We start from the raw sequence: 19,084 nt of genomic DNA on the forward strand, positions 1-19,084 counted from the left end.
TCCCCTAATGCTGCAGGGCGCTTACCACCCTCTAACCCCACCCCCTAGATTACACCCCTATCTGACTGCATAGCACGATTCAACGTGCGTAGCCCCACTAATAGATCTCGGTATTTCGTCTATTTCTCCTCGCCTTATACGCCTATATTGTATTCTGCTCAGTTCACATGTACGCTAATTCACAAACTCAAACTCTCATCAAGTCGTTTTGTTGTGTTAGAAACATCCTCGTGCCAATAATCTCGCATATACATTTTGCCATCGAATTGATTGAGAAAAACCTAACGTTTGAATGAATTTCCTCAACCTCCGTGTTTTCCTGACTATTCACATTCCTATTCATACAGTATTTCTCCTATACTGAAGATAGTAGCTGCTTGATAATCATTATTATTCGGACATTGTTAAAGTTTCCTTCATATATCACCAGAATATGACTAACCTAAATACTTCCACTAATCAAAACAAACTAAATTAAATCAACAACTTTAAACTGCTCAAACTTTCATAGGCTTAAAACTATTCATTTGCCAAAAGCAATCTTTTATTTGTAGTTTTTTTGGATCCCTGACATGTAATAATACATTTGCAATATACAGGGTGTTTCAGAAGTAGTGTCGAGAATTTTAGGGTATTGTACCTGGATGCTAGGAGACTACAAATGTCATATTTGAAGTGTCCAAAACTCAGCGGTTATCCTTATAGCTGCCATTTTGTTTTTTTCACTTAAAAATTTTTATCTCAAGAACGAAATGTTGTATTGATCTGAAATTTGGCATGAATATTTATGCTATGAAGACTCAACTATAAAAAATAAAAAAAATAAATTTTCGTTGAAATTTTTCAAAATGGCGGCCATTTTAAATTTTTGATGGCGAATATCTCGAAAACCGTCCATTTTACAGAAAATTTACAAGAGACATAAAAGTTAGCAAATTTTTTCACGATTCCAATGATACCTAATTTATTAAGATTGGTCGAAGAATAACAGAGAAATTAATTTTTTCGTACTGCATGCATGACCACTTTTCACCATTTAAAGATCAATATTAATTTTTTAATTCCAGATGTATTTAAGATGAAGCTTTGAAACTCGGTATGGCTCCATATGGGCATACAGATGATTTTACAATGGTTTTCAGATGATAATGTTTGTCTTGTAAAAGTATTGTTGTTTCATTAAAAGTAAAGAACCAGATGTAGTGCTTCCTATTTCTTAGTCTCACGTTTCCTAGGTCTTATTTCTATCTTAAATTTCCAGTTTCAATATTTTCTTACGTTGCTTCTACACAAATATTTAATTATTGTAATGGAATTTAGTTCGCTGGAGTACACCGATATTCACTTCATGTATGGAGCAGCTCTTGGCAATGCGACCGAAGCAAGAAGAATGTATGCAGCTGCATTTCCAAACCGCCGTCTCCCTTCCGACAAGGTGTTCACAAGAACTCACAATCGGCTGAGAGAAGTTGGTTCATTTGAACGGAACAGGGTAATTGCTGGTAGGCCTCGAGCAGTTCGAAATGTTGCTTTTGAAGAGGAAGTATTGCAGAAATTCGATTTCAATCCTAGAACGAGTACGAGAGCAGTTGCAAAGCAAATCAATTCAAGTGCTTCTTCTGTGTGGCGTGTACTAAACAAGGAAAGACTTCACCCCTTCCGCTTTCAAAAAGTTCACTCATTGGTTGAACGCGACTATGAGCCAAGAGTAAACTGTGCCCGTTGGTTTCTTCAGCAAGACATTATCCAACCAAATTTTCTAGAAAATGTGTTATTTACCGATGAGTCCAGCTTTACAAGAGAAGGAATCTTCAACTCTCGCAACAGTCACGTCTGGGCCTTAGACAATCCTCATGAGGTCAAAGTGCGTGGTTATCAGCATAGATTTTCGCTGAATGTTTGGACGGGTATCTTAGGTAATCGCGTGATTGGACCATACATTCTTCCTAATCGTCTGAATTCTCCCACGTACATTACTTTTTTAAGAGACATACTACCAGAACTTTTGGAAGATGTGCCTCTTGCAAACAGATATAATATTTGGTTTCAACATGATGGTGCCCCTGCTCATTTCGGAAATATAATAACAATAACAATAACAATAACAATAACAATAACAATAACAATAACAATAACAATAACAATAACAATAACAATAACAATAACAATAACAATAACAATAACAATAACAATAACAATAACAATAACAATAACAATAACAATAACAATAACAATAACAATAACAATAACAATAACAATAACAATAACAATAACAATAACAATAACAATAACAATAACAATAACAATAACAATAACAATAACAATAACAATAACAATAACAATAACAATAACAATAACAATAACAATAACAATAACAATAACAATAACAATAACAATAACAATAACAATAACAATAACAATAACAATAACAATAACAATAACAATAACAATAACAATAACAATAACAATAACAATAACAATAACAATAACAATAACAATAACAATAACAATAACAATAACAATAACAATAACAATAACAATAACAATAACAATAACAATAACAATAACAATAACAATAACAATAACAATAACAATAACAATAACAATAACAATAACAATAACAATAACAATAACAATAACAATAACAATAACAATAACAATAACAATAACAATAACAATAACAATAACAATAACAATAACAATAACAATAACAATAACAATAACAATAACAATAACAATAACAATAACAATAACAATAACAATAACAATAACAATAACAATAACAATAACAATAACAATAACAATAACAATAACAATAACAATAACAATAACAATAACAATAACAATAACAATAACAATAACAATAACAATAACAATAACAATAACAATAACAATAACAATAACAATAACAATAACAATAACAATAACAATAACAATAACAATAACAATAACAATAACAATAACAATAACAATAACAATAACAATAACAATAACAATAACAATAACAATAACAATAACAATAACAATAACAATAACAATAACAATAACAATAACAATAACAATAACAATAACAATAACAATAACAATAACAATAACAATAACAATAACAATAACAATAACAATAACAATAACAATAACAATAACAATAACAATAACAATAACAATAACAATAACAATAACAATAACAATAACAATAACAATAACAATAACAATAACAATAACAATAACAATAACAATAACAATAACAATAACAATAACAATAACAATAACAATAACAATAACAATAACAATAACAATAACAATAACAATAACAATAACAATAACAATAACAATAACAATAACAATAACAATAACAATAACAATAACAATAACAATAACAATAACAATAACAATAACAATAACAATAACAATAACAATAACAATAACAATAACAATAACAATAACAATAACAATAACAATAACAATAACAATAACAATAACAATAACAATAACAATAACAATAACAATAACAATAACAATAACAATAACAATAACAATAACAATAACAATAACAATAACAATAACAATAACAATAACAATAACAATAACAATAACAATAACAATAACAATAACAATAACAATAACAATAACAATAACAATAACAATAACAATAACAATAACAATAACAATAACAATAACAATAACAATAACAATAACAATAACAATAACAATAACAATAACAATAACAATAACAATAACAATAACAATAACAATAACAATAACAATAACAATAACAATAACAATAACAATAACAATAACAATAACAATAACAATAACAATAACAATAACAATAACAATAACAATAACAATAACAATAACAATAACAATAACAATAACAATAACAATAACAATAACAATAACAATAACAATAACAATAACAATAACAATAACAATAACAATAACAATAACAATAACAATAACAATAACAATAACAATAACAATAACAATAACAATAACAATAACAATAACAATAACAATAACAATAACAATAACAATAACAATAACAATAACAATAACAATAACAATAACAATAACAATAACAATAACAATAACAATAACAATAACAATAACAATAACAATAACAATAACAATAACAATAACAATAACAATAACAATAACAATAACAATAACAATAACAATAACAATAACAATAACAATAACAATAACAATAACAATAACAATAACAATAACAATAACAATAACAATAACAATAACAATAACAATAACAATAACAATAACAATAACAATAACAATAACAATAACAATAACAATAACAATAACAATAACAATAACAATAACAATAACAATATATACAATAACAATATAACAATATTGTTTATACAATACAATACCAATATATAATACCAAAGGATCGATTGATTCATTTAGTGTTGAATAATAAAGCGAAAATTTAGATCCATTATTAAGATTAATGCAGATTACCAACGGAAATTGACTAGCTGCATATTTTAATGATATATACGAGTATCGTCATGTTCAACATCCCACATTTATGATTTAAATAAATTACATTGCTTGTTGATGAAGACCTTTCAGGGACTTTGAATGTTCCAATGGGCACCCATTATTATTTTGTACACTGGGATTAGAACTTCAAAGGTTCATTTGCCGCTGACAATTTTTATCTCGGATTAAATATTGTAAGGTGTATCCTCCTCAAATTTATTGTCTGAATCACAATAACTGACTACAATGTTTGTGAATGTTCCGTAATGTACATGTAAACAGGGCATTACGATAACTGTTCTAGAATCGAATTAGTCAGTTTCAGATATACCACCACTCTTATCATTAATATTAAGTGACACTAAGCTGACAAGTATAGACTAATTGTGTATTACCCTACAGTGTCTGATTACCCCTCCAGGCTCGATGTCTGAAAACAGGAAGAGTATAGCTTTCTAACTGTAGTATATGTATTAATTGCTTACTTTTCTTTGTAATTAACTGTAGACTAATATGTTGAAGAATGACCAATAATCACCGAAAATCTGTTAATTTGATTGGTATATCTACATGGAAACAATCAAATTTAGACATCAAATCTGTTCACTCATAAACTTTGACATCTTGCCCAGTGTAACCTTCTAACTGTACTATATGATAATGGAGATAATAATTATAGTGTAGTTAGCATGCCTGGTACTTGGTTAACATTAGCTGGATTGTCTTCAGTGATATCAATTCGAAGTCAATTGATCTTGAAACAATGTATTCGCCAGCCTATATTCAGCAACAACCTCATTCAAATGTTGAGGAAAAAACAAGTGTGCCATCTAATAACTCAAGTTGATAATAATCAGTTGGGGTTTTCATTTGAACGAATGTACGTCAGAGGTGTTGATGCTGCCTGAATGGGAATAGGAATAGGAATTGGATGGCTCTCTGCCAAGGCCTTCACTCCCTGGAAGGTGGAAACGAGGCCTATCATTGTTGCATTAGCGTCTTTCGATTCCAGTCTCATCTATTGACTATTTTAAATGAATGTGTAAATGCCATTATTCTACCAGTCATTCGCATTAAGTCTAATTTAATCATAATCATGCAAATGTGGCCATCAGTGCGTCAGTCGGTTATTTGTGTGTTGATTTTTAATCTACCGGGAATCGATTAGTCTGCCGCCTGCATATGGATTATTTGTATAGAGCCCGCATACTGAATCTCAATATCCATTACTGTAATGCAACATTTGCATTCAGCTGTATTTGTGCAAAATTGTCGGATAATATGAAATCAACTACCTTTTTGGGAAAGTTGTTTGTCCTGTAATTGCAAATATTATCAGATTTCTGTTGCAGTGGTTGCTATTTTCATTCTCATTCTATTGAATATTTCTCTCCACTCACTATTTTAATGCATTTCACTATCATATTTCTCGCTTCTCTACTGGATGAATCCAGTATAAAATCAGTTTTCTTCATCTGTTTTATCACCTGGATGTTCTAAGCCTACCTGATATGTTATGCTCCCCATGACATAGAAATTGATAACGACGATAACTGAGAGACTTTCTCTCAATGAATGTAGGGTAACAATTTTTTTCTGTTTACTATCAAACCAAATGTTCTTCAGTTGATATTCTTCCGAATGTCATATAAGCAAATACACAATCGTTTAAGTTTGTTACGCTTCAGAGTTTGTGTACCATTTTATTATATTGCCAGAAGTTTTATCTATTCGAAATATGGTCAAATCACCAAGTATTGAATTGTTAAATTCTAGTACTTTTTGTGTCAGAATACTCTAGATTATTCATTCCTTATTAAGGGCCGTTTTCCGAGCTCGGGATTTAGCTAAGTTCTAGACTTAAAACAGCTGGATTCAGAAAATTGGCTTTCCGAAACGGGGCGTAGTCGCAGTAAAAAGACTAACGATTTTTAAAGTAGCCTAAAAATCGAAAAACTAGAAAATTGAACACAAAATAAAATAAAGAGAAAATAGTATAAAGTTTATGCTATTTTGAATTATTTAGGAATGTTTCATTTCGTCAAGGATAAACGTTTCCAATTATAGAAATGAGAAAATAAAGACTATAATAAAAACTGCGACTACGCCCCGTTTCGGAAAGTCAATTTTCTGACTCCAGCTGTTTAAAGTCTAGAACTTAGCTGAATCCCGAGCTCGGAAACCGGCACATAAAGTATCAATCATCTTGAAGCAAGTTATAGATTTCAGAGTCTCAATTCACAGTATTTGGAAGAATTTTCTCAGTTCACGTTTAAATTAAAGTTCGTAAAACTAGAACATTGAACACAAAATAAAATAAAGAGAAAATAGTGTAAAGTTTCAGCTATTTTGAATTATTCTGAAATGTTTCATTTCGTCAAAGAAAAACGTTTCCAATTATAAAAATGAGAAAATAAAGGTTATCATAAAAACTGCAATTACGCCCCGTTTCGGAAAGCCAATTTTCTGAATCCAGCTGTATAGTCTAGAACTTAGCTAAATCCCGAGCCCTAAATCTTATTCAATTACTGTATGCATTTCATGAAAAACTTGCTGAATAAGCTGGCATTTCACATAAATATTTCCGGGTTCAAAGTTACATGACTTGTGGTTGATAGGGGTGAAGGCTTGAAATGTAAGTTTGTAGATGACAACCCCCATATAATTTATTCACGCTTTCTATGTGAATAATAATTATGTGTTAGTCTTTGAATAAAAATTTAGCGGCTTTGTTTTCAAATACTGTTGAACGAACTCTGACGACTGTGTGGTATTAAAAGACAAAGCTCTTACCTTTATGGCTTGCTCATTTCGTTCTTCTATCTTAATTTCCTGGCTTGAATTTCAAAAATGTTTGGGTCCGTGTTTATGGAGATTCTTGAGAACGTTATTAGCCAAATACAAAGTATTTTTATAGTACAATGATTCCGATTGCTTCCTGTTATAGGAACTCTAGGCAATCAGAGCAATTTTCGTTGAGTTTTTGACTTTAGGAACAAAACGATTAAGTTGCGGTGAAGATCGATGCCACTAGACTTACTAAGAAATGATTGAAAAGGTATAGATAGAAGTTGCGAGCTGCTTCTGCGATAACGAGCTGAAATCTACATATCGATCTGACTGTTCGTACCCTAAGAATAGTTTATTTAGAAACTGAAAAACAATAGTTTATTTGTATGGTCCTTATAGTTTTTATTTTTACATCTACACCCAAATTTGAAGAAAATGTAGGAGTCATCCTTTCTCTTCTCTCATGAAATTTTGTGAAACTTAATTTCGACATCATCGAGGGAAAAACGGAGTGACCTTAGACTGAAAAATATTATGTAGACTAGTGTCCAAAGTAAACCTGGAACCCTTAAGTAAAGAAAAAACATAATGTACTTTACAAATTATCGATTCTTCTCAACCGGAATAGTCATCTTGAATCATATTATGGAGCACATTCACAAACATGGTTTATATATACGGTTCAGGTTGGTTCCACTTTTTGAAATAGATTCATAGTAATTATTACCGGTTCCAGGTATCATAGTTTTCACTGCCAAAATGTAAGGCACCTTGGTACCTTATTGGCTACTGCAGTGTTTTTCAAGTGATAATTTTATTTGGTTCGCGTTTCTGACTACTGAAATAAATCATCCAACTCCTTTTGTCTACCTCGTTGCTCGTTCTGCCCGGTGATTGTGTCAGAAGAGTTGTAATTTACATAAATGTATAGTCAGGCTATGCTGCAACCTTCTTGGCACTTTTAGAAAACGTTGCATTGCATTCAAGTTGAACAAAAATGAATTCAAAAGAGGATGTCGTTCAAAGTGAACAGGCGTACACTTCAAACGGCTCTGTTTCACACACCGAAAAAAACATTCCAGAGTTTCTTTGAGCTGCTTTTTTCGGTTGTTTCGGAATTCCTGTGATTCCACACTGATATCAATACTTTTATCCTAGTTTTATATGTTCTCATCTCTAGTAAGACATTGAAAACACCAAAACATTTGCATTGGAATGACAACAAACTTCGTTCTATAGTATTTTAGTGGGATGGAAAGCTATGACATTAGGATATCCACTTTGAAAATAGCTCCAATATAGATTTTTTATGGTATTCGATTTATCTATTAATTCTGGAGACTGGAGATTATGTTCACTACGAAAAATAGTCTAAAATTACTGCTGTACTGGAGTTCTTGTGACAGTTGTAAGTAGGGATTGAAAGCAGCTTTCGAATCATTTCAAAATTATAGGGAATTTGAAGATTGTAATATCAATAATTCATTTTTAAACAATATTTTCAATCCCCTTATAAACGGAAGATTGTTTTATGGTTGCATCAAACATTTTACTTATTGCCAAAGACCTTATTGAAGGAATTCTCCACATCGGCTGTAAATACACTTGTCTCTGAAGTAATAGTTTGACTCTAATTTATTGATTTATATTTTTCCTGTTCCTGGTTTGATGCTGATCGTTTACTTGGATACAAGAAATCCCAATTGATAGCACTTCGGGGAAACTGGGAATCGTCTTGAATTAATATAGGAATAGCTACGGCGGACAAATTCTGATTTTTACATCGTTGATTTACTGGAAACAAATTTCATATCGAGTTATAGGTAATAAAGTACAAGATTACCGTTGAATTATCCTAAATCTCTTACTTTTGAATCTATTCTGACTTCTATTTTACGGTTTGAGCTTGGTTTTCTTCTGCACATCAATTTCTACAAAAATTGGACACCATCCAAACCATTCTAGTGGATATTGATGAAGATGATGCACTTTCAACATCTCAGTAATATTACATTCGATGTCTGGACATTGAGATCCTTCACCCGTGAAATTTTGACTTGTGAAATGAAAATATTTCATCTCTGCTATCTATTTTTAACAGGAACTAGTTTTAGAATTGTCGCTGGCCGAATTTCTTAGAACGATTTCAATCTTGACAGGCTCCGTTTCTATGCGATCTATTCAGTTTATAAGTGTTTGAATCAAACTGAATTGATTTTACCCTTTATTCTTGCCAAAGAAACGTACCTGCAATTATTGCGGCACCGCAATAACCCCAAACCTTCCAAAAAATGTGTCTTCTCTAAATATCATATATTTAATGAGTTTGAAAATCACTCCTTAGTGGTTCGGAATCCACCTTGAGCTGAAGTTCCACTCATCATCATCCGTATCATGCCCACGCTCAAGTCTGGACCTCAAGTGGGCATCACCCTCAGTCAAATAAATCACTAGTGCTCTATTCTATCACTGTACCACTATATCTTTTCAAAATAAATTAATTTCAGGTATACAAACTGTATAAAAGTCGATATTAAAAAAAGACTGGCCAACTTGCTATCAACTATTTTTCTGTTGTAAAGTCATATGTCTATCACAACTCACAGCCATTAAATGGTACTTGAGCTTCATTAGTTTTAGAGAAATGTAAATATTGATGATTCTGCTGGCATCCCACTACTGTGCCATATATTCCTCATTACTAATTGGCAGCTCATAATATTGCCATGCTATTTTGATCAGTTCCGCCATTAACCCTGTTGATAGATGTGGTCTGTCATGATGTTGTGATTGATTGAGTGTGTAGCGCCGTATTTTGCGGATGTTGGTTGACAGATGTCAGTCTGTGGTGGACCGAAGGTGTTCTTTTATCTTTTGGGAAAGGTGAAAGTGGCCGGACCGGGTGCGGTGCAAGGCTCGCATTGGCATTGCCATAAATTGCAGGCGCCGCACTCTGCTGTTTTGTTTTGTAACTTGTCTCTGTGCTCTGATTAATGGGTTCCAAATCATTAACGATGCGTTACAACCAACCGATGGAGAAGTTTGTCGATACCCTACCGTGCCGCAGTCACTTTTGATGAACTGGCAATTCTGTTGCTGTGAGTGCTTCGTGGTTATGATTTAGGGACTGCTACCTGATTCCTGTTGGATATTACTCCTATTAAGCCCATAACATCGGATTAAGTCGCGGTAATTTATCGAATCATGTGCTGCACAAAAATAATTCCACCGTGAAATGATCAACAAATACCCAAACTCATCCACAAATTTATAGAACGTATCAAAATATTGGTTCGATAAACACTGCTGTATTCCACATACACAGAGGAAAAATTCATTTTGGATATAGTTTTATTCCAAGAAACTTTCCCATCCCAAGCCAACTCCAATTCTATAATGAAGTTTTCTCATGCTTTGTAATTTAGTTGCATTATCTTTACCTATACTAGAACTAGTGAGAAGTGGTTGAAAAAACTTGAATCACTTTGTCAGAGTGTAATTCGTGAGCATCGTGTTCATTTGTTGAGTGATGATCCATGTTTTTATCCTCATTTTCCACCTATTCTGGGGGATAAAAAATAAAGGAAGTAACTTTACCTTTATCAGTCCACCAGTCATTAGGAAAGTCTATTGTTATAAAACTGAAGAGATTCGAATAACATTTGTCCTCTGAGTTTGTAAAATGCAGCATCATCCGTCGAAGAAAATCTATGAAATCATCTTCTGAATGATACAAGAAATAAAAATCATCCACCAACATTTCAACTTTGTACATCAAGCAGAACGTTTTGATATTCAAGCTCTGTAGAGTCTTATAATCTTAATAATCGATTTTATGATAATGTCAATGAGTTAACATAACATTTTTAATTGTGCTTCATTTGAAATTAAGAATTGTCTATTGAATACAGTATTAAGAAAAACTGAGCGCTTCATTTAAAAGTATGAACTGTCTAACAGTATGCAGAACTAGAACTAGAACCACTGATCTAACATTTTTTTTACTTAGTCTATGGAACTCATAGTATGTTGATCATGCAGAACGTTTATTTTGGTTTTGCTTTTGAATGATTATACTTGAATCTGGAATTTAAATACGAATTTCTTCCGTTATCTTCGAAGAAGATAGGCGGCAGCTACAAATTTTCATTGAAATAAACTGTTATGCTTTTCAAACTCATTCTCCTTGTCAATGATCTACTATTTGGTTTAATTTAAAATTTCAATAGTTTTCAAGTAGCAGCTAACAGTAATCTAACTTTATATTTCCATTAGCGAATCCAGGCGAGAGCTTCTGTTCAGAAATAGCATTGATCAGTGTATAGTTTAGTGTATACAATAGTAATAATTGAAACAATAAATACACCTGGAGCTGAGTAACTGAATTGCCATTGTTCGGTCGCGATGGCTTATTAAAATCTATTGTACAATTCCCGTAGCACCTGAGTCCGCTATTCTAATCTCGGTTCAATACTTCGGTATTAGAGAAGTTGAATATGCAATAGTTTATTGCCGCATTTATAGCCTCAATGAGTTCCACATCTACAGCACCGCAACTTTACAACTCAGCTGACCTTCCTGCCGAAGCCAATGACATTCGTCCGCAAGCTATCCCTTCTAAATTACTTTATAAACAAGTAATACTGAATATTCTCACTCCTATCCTATTTCGCCTATGCGGAGAAATTCTCAAGTTTCTGGAATATTAATATTAACGAATAACTCAATATCCAGATCGAAGCTGGATTAGTAGGCAACATAATCTAAGAAGCTTTAGTTCATGACAAATCTACTCTCTTTTATATTTTCAAATTTACTTTGTTGCACCATTCTAGAAATCCTAGTTTTTTAACAAAGAATTTTCAGTACAATCAACTGACTAGTAAAAAGGGGCTTTCTGTAAAAAGTTTTATAGATTTCTATAAATTATCAAAGTTTAGTTCAGGTCACCATTCTGATTTCTTCTGAGGAATTTCCTTTCGTCTTTGATTAGAAATAATCAAAATATACTAATTTCAATTTAGAATTTGAAAGTTCAACATAAATTGAGGCTTTGCATGGTTGATTTATGAATGTTGTTCATATTGTAAATTTGAACAATGCTATCATTCTCTTTACTGTAGACAAAATTGCTTTTCCATTGTTTGTTATTTGATAAATGCGCTCTTATGAGCTTACTTGAAACGATATTCATTTCTGTAGTATTGTTTAAAAGATAATTTTAAATAAATTCCTTGTTTTCTTTTCAGTCCCACGTTTAGATCTCTACAATTTGGAGAGTGGATACCATGGTCTGGTGAAAGAAAATGAGACTCTAGTTGAAGTGACTCCTACAATAAGAGGAGTGGGCGCTGATATTTGCAGTTTCAGAATCGTCAACAAGCACCATGGAGAGGCACCGTTTGAGGTACACTAAATTAAATAAACTCAGATTACAGTATGAAATGAATGTCGACCGAATTTATACTAAGCAACTCATGATTCATAATTAGATTATCCTTTCATGGATCGGTAAACTGGCATGTAGCTTTCTATATCTCTGTATGAAGTTCCCGACTTTTAATCCTAACTGACTCATATTCAATCAGTAATATCGAAACAGTTGATGCAGCTTTACATCTACTTTGCTCTTTCAGAATTAATATAATCGCACTTGTATGAACACCAAATCATATATTAATGCTGGAGTGAATGTTGGCTTGAAACTCTTTAATTTACTTTGAGAAAGTCATGAAGTCGGCTTAGCGTATATTTAACATTGGGAGATAGGATGGCTACTGAAGTCTTCTGAAGACGTATTTCCAACTACTCTACGTTGGTTTATGATGGCCGTAAAACCGCTTGAATATTGGCAAAGACCGATGAGTAGTATCTGAATAAACTTTTTTGATTCATTCTAGATTGAAATAAAAAGAGTTTAGTTCGTATTTCTTGGAATTTTTCAAGTAGACACCGCGTAAATCAATAAATTGAATATTGATTGGTGCATTCACTTCTCTAAATACTAACAAATTAATTATCATCCTAATTATAACCATCTGGATGAAACCTTCCCACTGAAATTAACGAAAAATAATTTTATTTATTCAGACGAGGGAATCGATTTTTGGCATTAGTATTTTAACTAATTTTCAGTTTGTTCGAAATAGCTATGTTACTGAACAGTTTTACGGTATGAATTTCATTCCACTGGCACCAAAACATGTTGAAATATCTATTTATTTCTAACAAATTGATTCAATTTCATAATATGTGTGTGTCCTGATACATATATCTGTTCAATCAATCAGCATACATAGCAACGAAGGTGAGATGCAGCCTCTCATTTTTGGAAGTTGCAAATGTCACGCTGGAAGTTTATACAGATTCGGAAATTGAAATCTGAGCACAATGAGTCTAGATTTCAATTATAGATTAATGGAGCATGCTTCCTTCGATGCTGATCAAATAGCAGCCCGCTGACAGCTCACTAACTGAATGCAATTCTATTTTCTAAATGAATAAACGTCCAACAAACCGTTTATATCCATCTCGAAATGGATATTGTCAATTATCAGAATCCAATATTGTAGCATAGTCATTTTCATTTGTTTAACTAAATTTCAAATGTTTGAAAGGTTGTTCGTTATTTGTTGAAAGCTAATTCCAAATTCATCTGTTTTCAATTATCATTTCATAGACAACGCTGTTTATTTTTCAATAAATTAATTTTATTTTAGAATTAGCTCATTAACATTATTTGCCTCTCTCGATGCATCTATTGAAACTTTCAAATTCAATTAAGATATTTTGTATGCTGTAGAGTAGACTGAGACTCCTTTATGTTTTTTGATAAGTGTAATTGTTATTTTGCTTCATGTACACTGATTACACTTACTGGAAAAAGTGATCAGTTAAATTCCAAGCTTTTATGCATTCATTTGTATATAAATGGTTTTTATTGGAGGAAGAGAAATTCATTTATTTATTTATTCATTTTATTTGCACTTTTAAGAACTGGTTATACTATACCAACTGTTCTGAATCCAGCCAACTTAATAGAGGTAAAGCGAATAAATAAAAATATAATTGAATCATTTGTGCATACAACACTCATCAATGTTATATGATGAAAAATTTGTACAGACCTTGTGCACTATCTCACACTGAGATTTAAATTGAAGAGTTTTACTCTTGTCCAAACATCAATGACTAGAAAAATATTCATGGTTTACATAGAATTATTGCAAAAATATGAAACATCAAGCTTATTCTTATTTCTCACAAGCAATTTTTCAAATGGATGGAATATTATAAATGGCTGATAAACATTGATGAACCAGACATTTATATTGAAAAATATATAATAGTAATGGTCTGACAAATAAATAATTCTCATTTTCAATTGAAGTTTGAAGTCAAGTTTGATTCATGAATTTTTTTGTTTTATCTCTTCGATTTTCAAATTGAAAAGCAATTTTATAATATCTAATTATTTCAGATATCGAATGAAAGCTATATAAATAGAACTATGGACTTCTGCTACTGCAAATATTGACCGAAGAACTAAATAGCAGAAGGAAATTTGAAGAATGAAACTGTCCATCTTTGAAAATAAATCTCTAAAAACTCATCAATTTATTGGAAATTGATGCTATTGGGAGAATACAAAAAAAACATCGAATATTGGCTTGATTGAACGCGTTTAACCTTCGGTATCAGATTGAATATTGAAATACTGAATCTTACGAATTTCCATAGCCCGGTATTAATTAATACTGAATGCTTGTCATGGAAACCCTTACAATTTGTATTGCTTTTTACAGATTATTCTAAAGAATGGCGGCGAAGCTGAGTTGAGGGCTAGACGTAATCTCAACTGTGAGAAGAGGAAGAACTATAAATTTGATATTGCTGCCGTTTCTTGTTCGGGAGAGCAATCTGGAAAGTAAGTTGGAGTCTGTTTTATATTAAAAAAGGGGGTTAGAATAAAATAAAATTGATTGGTTAATTAATTCACGTTGAATAATTGATGTAGTAATAATAAAATTATTTTAGAAATGCAATTATTCACATGCAATAATTTTGCATTTCGGTCAAATTTTCCCATTATCGATTTAGCCTTGAAGTGATTTTTTCATATTACAATGTCCATGATGAATAAGCGTAGCCTAAATTAAAATAATCTATAGAATTTATTTCAAGTAATTTATAAATGATGAATTGATTCCTTGAATAATTCCAAGCAGCGCACACTATTCTGTTTCCCAATTATTCCTCTTATTTTGTCATTCATTTTTTTTCTTCTCTTATTACTATATTATTCTCCCTCATTAAGTTCTCTCATTTAGAATAATTTGAAGAATTTCAGGTAATTCTATTGAAAACATTTATTGATTTCTTGAAAAATTCTGATCAGCTCGCTCGCATAAATTTTCCACAAATAACTTGTTTTATAACGTGATGAGAAAATCATGAATAGATAGCATACTTTCTCTATATAAATGTTATATTAGGGGTGAAAAAGTTGCTAACCCCCTTGAATTGAAAACCCATAAAATTTCGTCAGTAGTCTTTCTAAACACTGATGACCTTTTTGGGATCCACCCCCGAAATTTCAAAAAGTTCAAGGTCGCAGTCTGCGTCCATGCCTCTCTCCACCCACCCCCCCCGGGGGGCACCCCTGGTTTTATATATTAAATTATAATCCATCATATTATTATTTTTTCATTAAGAAATGAAAGTCCGAATTGGGATAAATGAAATAGATGTAACAGAGAATGCAATGCTGTGTTGTTTTCAGTGCGACAGTGCACATCTCAGTGGTTGACATCAACGAGTACGCGCCGGCCTTCCTGGAGCCGTCCTACGTGCGCCAGGTGGACGAGGGCCGCCTCTACCAGGAGATCCTGCGCGTCGAGGCATCCGACCGCGACTGCACGCCCAAGTTCGGAGACATCTGCAAGTACGAGATCCTCACCAGCGACCAGCCATTCACCATTGACAATGAAGGTTAGTTCAAAATACATCAATATCGTCCACTACAATATTCTTATGGTATTCTAATGATACATTTTATCAATTTATTAAATTTGTTTGTAAGATAATGTGGAACTGAGAAGCATTCTTCCGCTGCTTGGCATCCATCCTTGATTAATTGATTAGCTGTCTTTATTTAAAACCATGGTGTGAGAAGGAAGACAAAAGGAAGAAGCTCCAAGGTTTAGCTATGTTTAACAAATCTAAAAGTGATTTATTCGTTGACAGTGCGTCAGTAAACAATTGAGAGGGGCCCAAAAAAACATACACTCTTTGATATGACAGAGAATATTTTTATTTCAAACATAATTTTACAGGTAAAACCATCACTTCATATTTTCGTTCAGTGTTTTAAAATGTACTTATACAACGAGAAAAACATACAGAAAGAGAAACATAAGTTTCAAGAGAATCATCGAACTGTAATATCAAGTAAGATTCCTATCTGTACCTTATTCTGTTATGTTAACGTTCACTGTGAATATTAATGTATACATTTTAAACTTTTTTTATCTCTCTGTACTAACGAGCAAGATCAGTAGTTTTCCTCTTTGTGTGATTATTTTATTTTCTTAGTTTCCTACTATCTTCCAAGCATCAATAATTTCTTGGAACTAGATCTTGAAACTAGTTTTACAAATAATGTTGTCTTTTATGCATTTTCCAGGTATTTTCTTGGAAAGTTCCCTAAAATTAATTATGTATATCAATAATGGCAGAATGAAGATGACCAATGTTGGTTTTTTATTATTAATTCTTGTATCATAATGGAAGACTAATTTTTTCCACGTGTAAATTCAAATCTTCAATAATTACACAAACAATGTCTACTGGTGTTATCTTGTTTAATTCCGTGTCATATTGCAAAATTCAACTTACAGTACCATACTATCAGTTTATAAAATTCTGGTTTTAAATATTATGGATGACTTAACTGATATGACTATAGTAATTTCAATGCAGTACTTTTATTGGAGAATGAATGTCATTTTAAATAATGTGTGTTTACTTGCAGGTGCCATTCGTAACACTGAGCCACTTGACTATGAGCGCAGTCACAACCACATCCTCTCTGTTGTTGCCTACGACTGCGGCATGAAGCAATCGGTTCCAGTGATGGTTACTATCAAGGTTAACCGTATCTGCAAACTAGGATGGAAAGGTAATAAATGTTCTATGAATATCCTGTGGCGATTATTCTTTATTCATCTATTTTTTTTTTGTGGATATGGGTGAGAAAAAGCTCTTCAGCTTGACCCATATCTGAAAGATAAATTCATTCATTCATTCTACTTGAATAAGTGTGAGTAAATAATAATAATTATTATTAGTGCGAGTAATATTATCTTCCATTTCCACTTTTGCTACACTTGTTGAATGAGCATAGTATGCAAGTTGCGTAAGCTGACTTCAGACTTTCTCTGGCTCTCTCTCTCTCCTCTCTCTCTCTCTCTCTCTCTCTCTCTCTCTCTTTCATTTCATCTTATTCCTAGTAATCAAATACCGAGATCAACTATTACAAACCTGTTGATTATACATTATGCCTTCTTAGCATACGTGCTGGTTCATCCTGTTTGGTGCAACCATAGAGAAACCATAAACAATCCTGATGCTTGTTCCATGAATGAGCGTACAAATCGGTTGCAAATACATTCTAAAATAAATTTATTTATTCATTATGTTAGCACAAACAATGCAATGATCGGAAAGAAAAAACAGGCTATTGCCCAAAACTTTTTCAATTTCCTAATTTCGTTTCAAATTGTCCAAATATTATACATAGGCTATGTCCATTTCAATTTTCCACACCAAATCACAATCTGAGAATATAGATTAGAATAAAACAAACAATTTTAAATTTGGATAGATTGATAGTAAAACTTTTGTAAAAACATGAAACAAACTTTAAATTTACAAAATAAAGAATAAAACCACTTAAATTTTGAGCTCGAAAGTATCACGTTCACCTTAGCTACATCACATTAGCTTTTGATCTGTTCATCTAGATGTATAGATGATTTCCTAGATTTATTTTATTTTTACATTGAATAATAGACCTTAATATAATATGAGTTATTAAGAAAGGTTCAACAGGCTCAGCCCAAAACTGTCGCTTTTTCAAATAGGGACAATAAATAATTCCATAAGATAGGTTATGATCACTGGATTAATGGAAGTCTAATTTTTTTATAGGTCATGATCACTGGATTATTAAAATGAAATTTTTAGTCCAAAATTATTGAAACCAAGAAGGTTTAGCATCTGAGTAGTGAATTTTTATTGCAGCTAAAAGCTTCTTTTCGCTGATACAATAGGTTCACAAAGACTAGAATTTGGATGAAATCAGGCATTATTTATCAATTTCAAACAAAATTCATCAAAATTATTATTCTTTTTTTTTAAATTGTTGTTTTTGTATTTTAAAAGATATAAATTATAGTATCTCAATTTATTGATTATTGTTTGATGTCGCTTGACAGGTATTCCAGAGAGAGTAGACTACGCCCCCGGCAGTGGACGCGAAGACCTCTTTCCCACGGCACAACTGAAACTGTGTGATGTTCCGTGCACGGTGAGGAATGTGCAGACCAAGCTCACTCTGGCTACATCTCACATCGGCAAGGGTTGCGATCGCGATACCTACTCTGTTCAAAGCCAAAGGAAACTTTGCGGTTAGTAGCTATATCAGTGCAATTACTACCAGCTAGTCGATTTATTCAATGTAGGAATGAAAATCAAATTACAGGGTTTGATCTGTTCAGATACCTGA

The 19,084-nt window shown here is 31.9% G+C and overlaps 1 protein-coding gene across 2 annotated transcripts in view; it reads left to right on the forward strand.

Moving 5' to 3' along the window:
* LOC111056148 (calsyntenin-1) overlaps window positions 1-19,084 on the forward strand; it is a 41,422-nt gene that overhangs the window by 8,971 nt on the left and 13,367 nt on the right. For both annotated transcript variants that reach the window (XM_022343481.2, XM_022343480.2), the window contains exons 2-6: window positions 12,546-12,703; window positions 15,102-15,223; window positions 16,079-16,287; window positions 17,330-17,476; window positions 18,795-18,986. In XM_022343481.2, coding sequence (XP_022199173.2) covers window positions 12,546-12,703; window positions 15,102-15,223; window positions 16,079-16,287; window positions 17,330-17,476; window positions 18,795-18,986 — 828 coding nt within the window. The remainder of the gene's footprint in view (window positions 1-12,545; window positions 12,704-15,101; window positions 15,224-16,078; window positions 16,288-17,329; window positions 17,477-18,794; window positions 18,987-19,084) is intronic.

This window comes from Nilaparvata lugens, chromosome 1 (genome assembly GCF_014356525.2).
Source record: "Nilaparvata lugens isolate BPH chromosome 1, ASM1435652v1, whole genome shotgun sequence".
Lineage (NCBI taxonomy): Eukaryota > Metazoa > Arthropoda > Insecta > Hemiptera > Delphacidae > Nilaparvata > Nilaparvata lugens.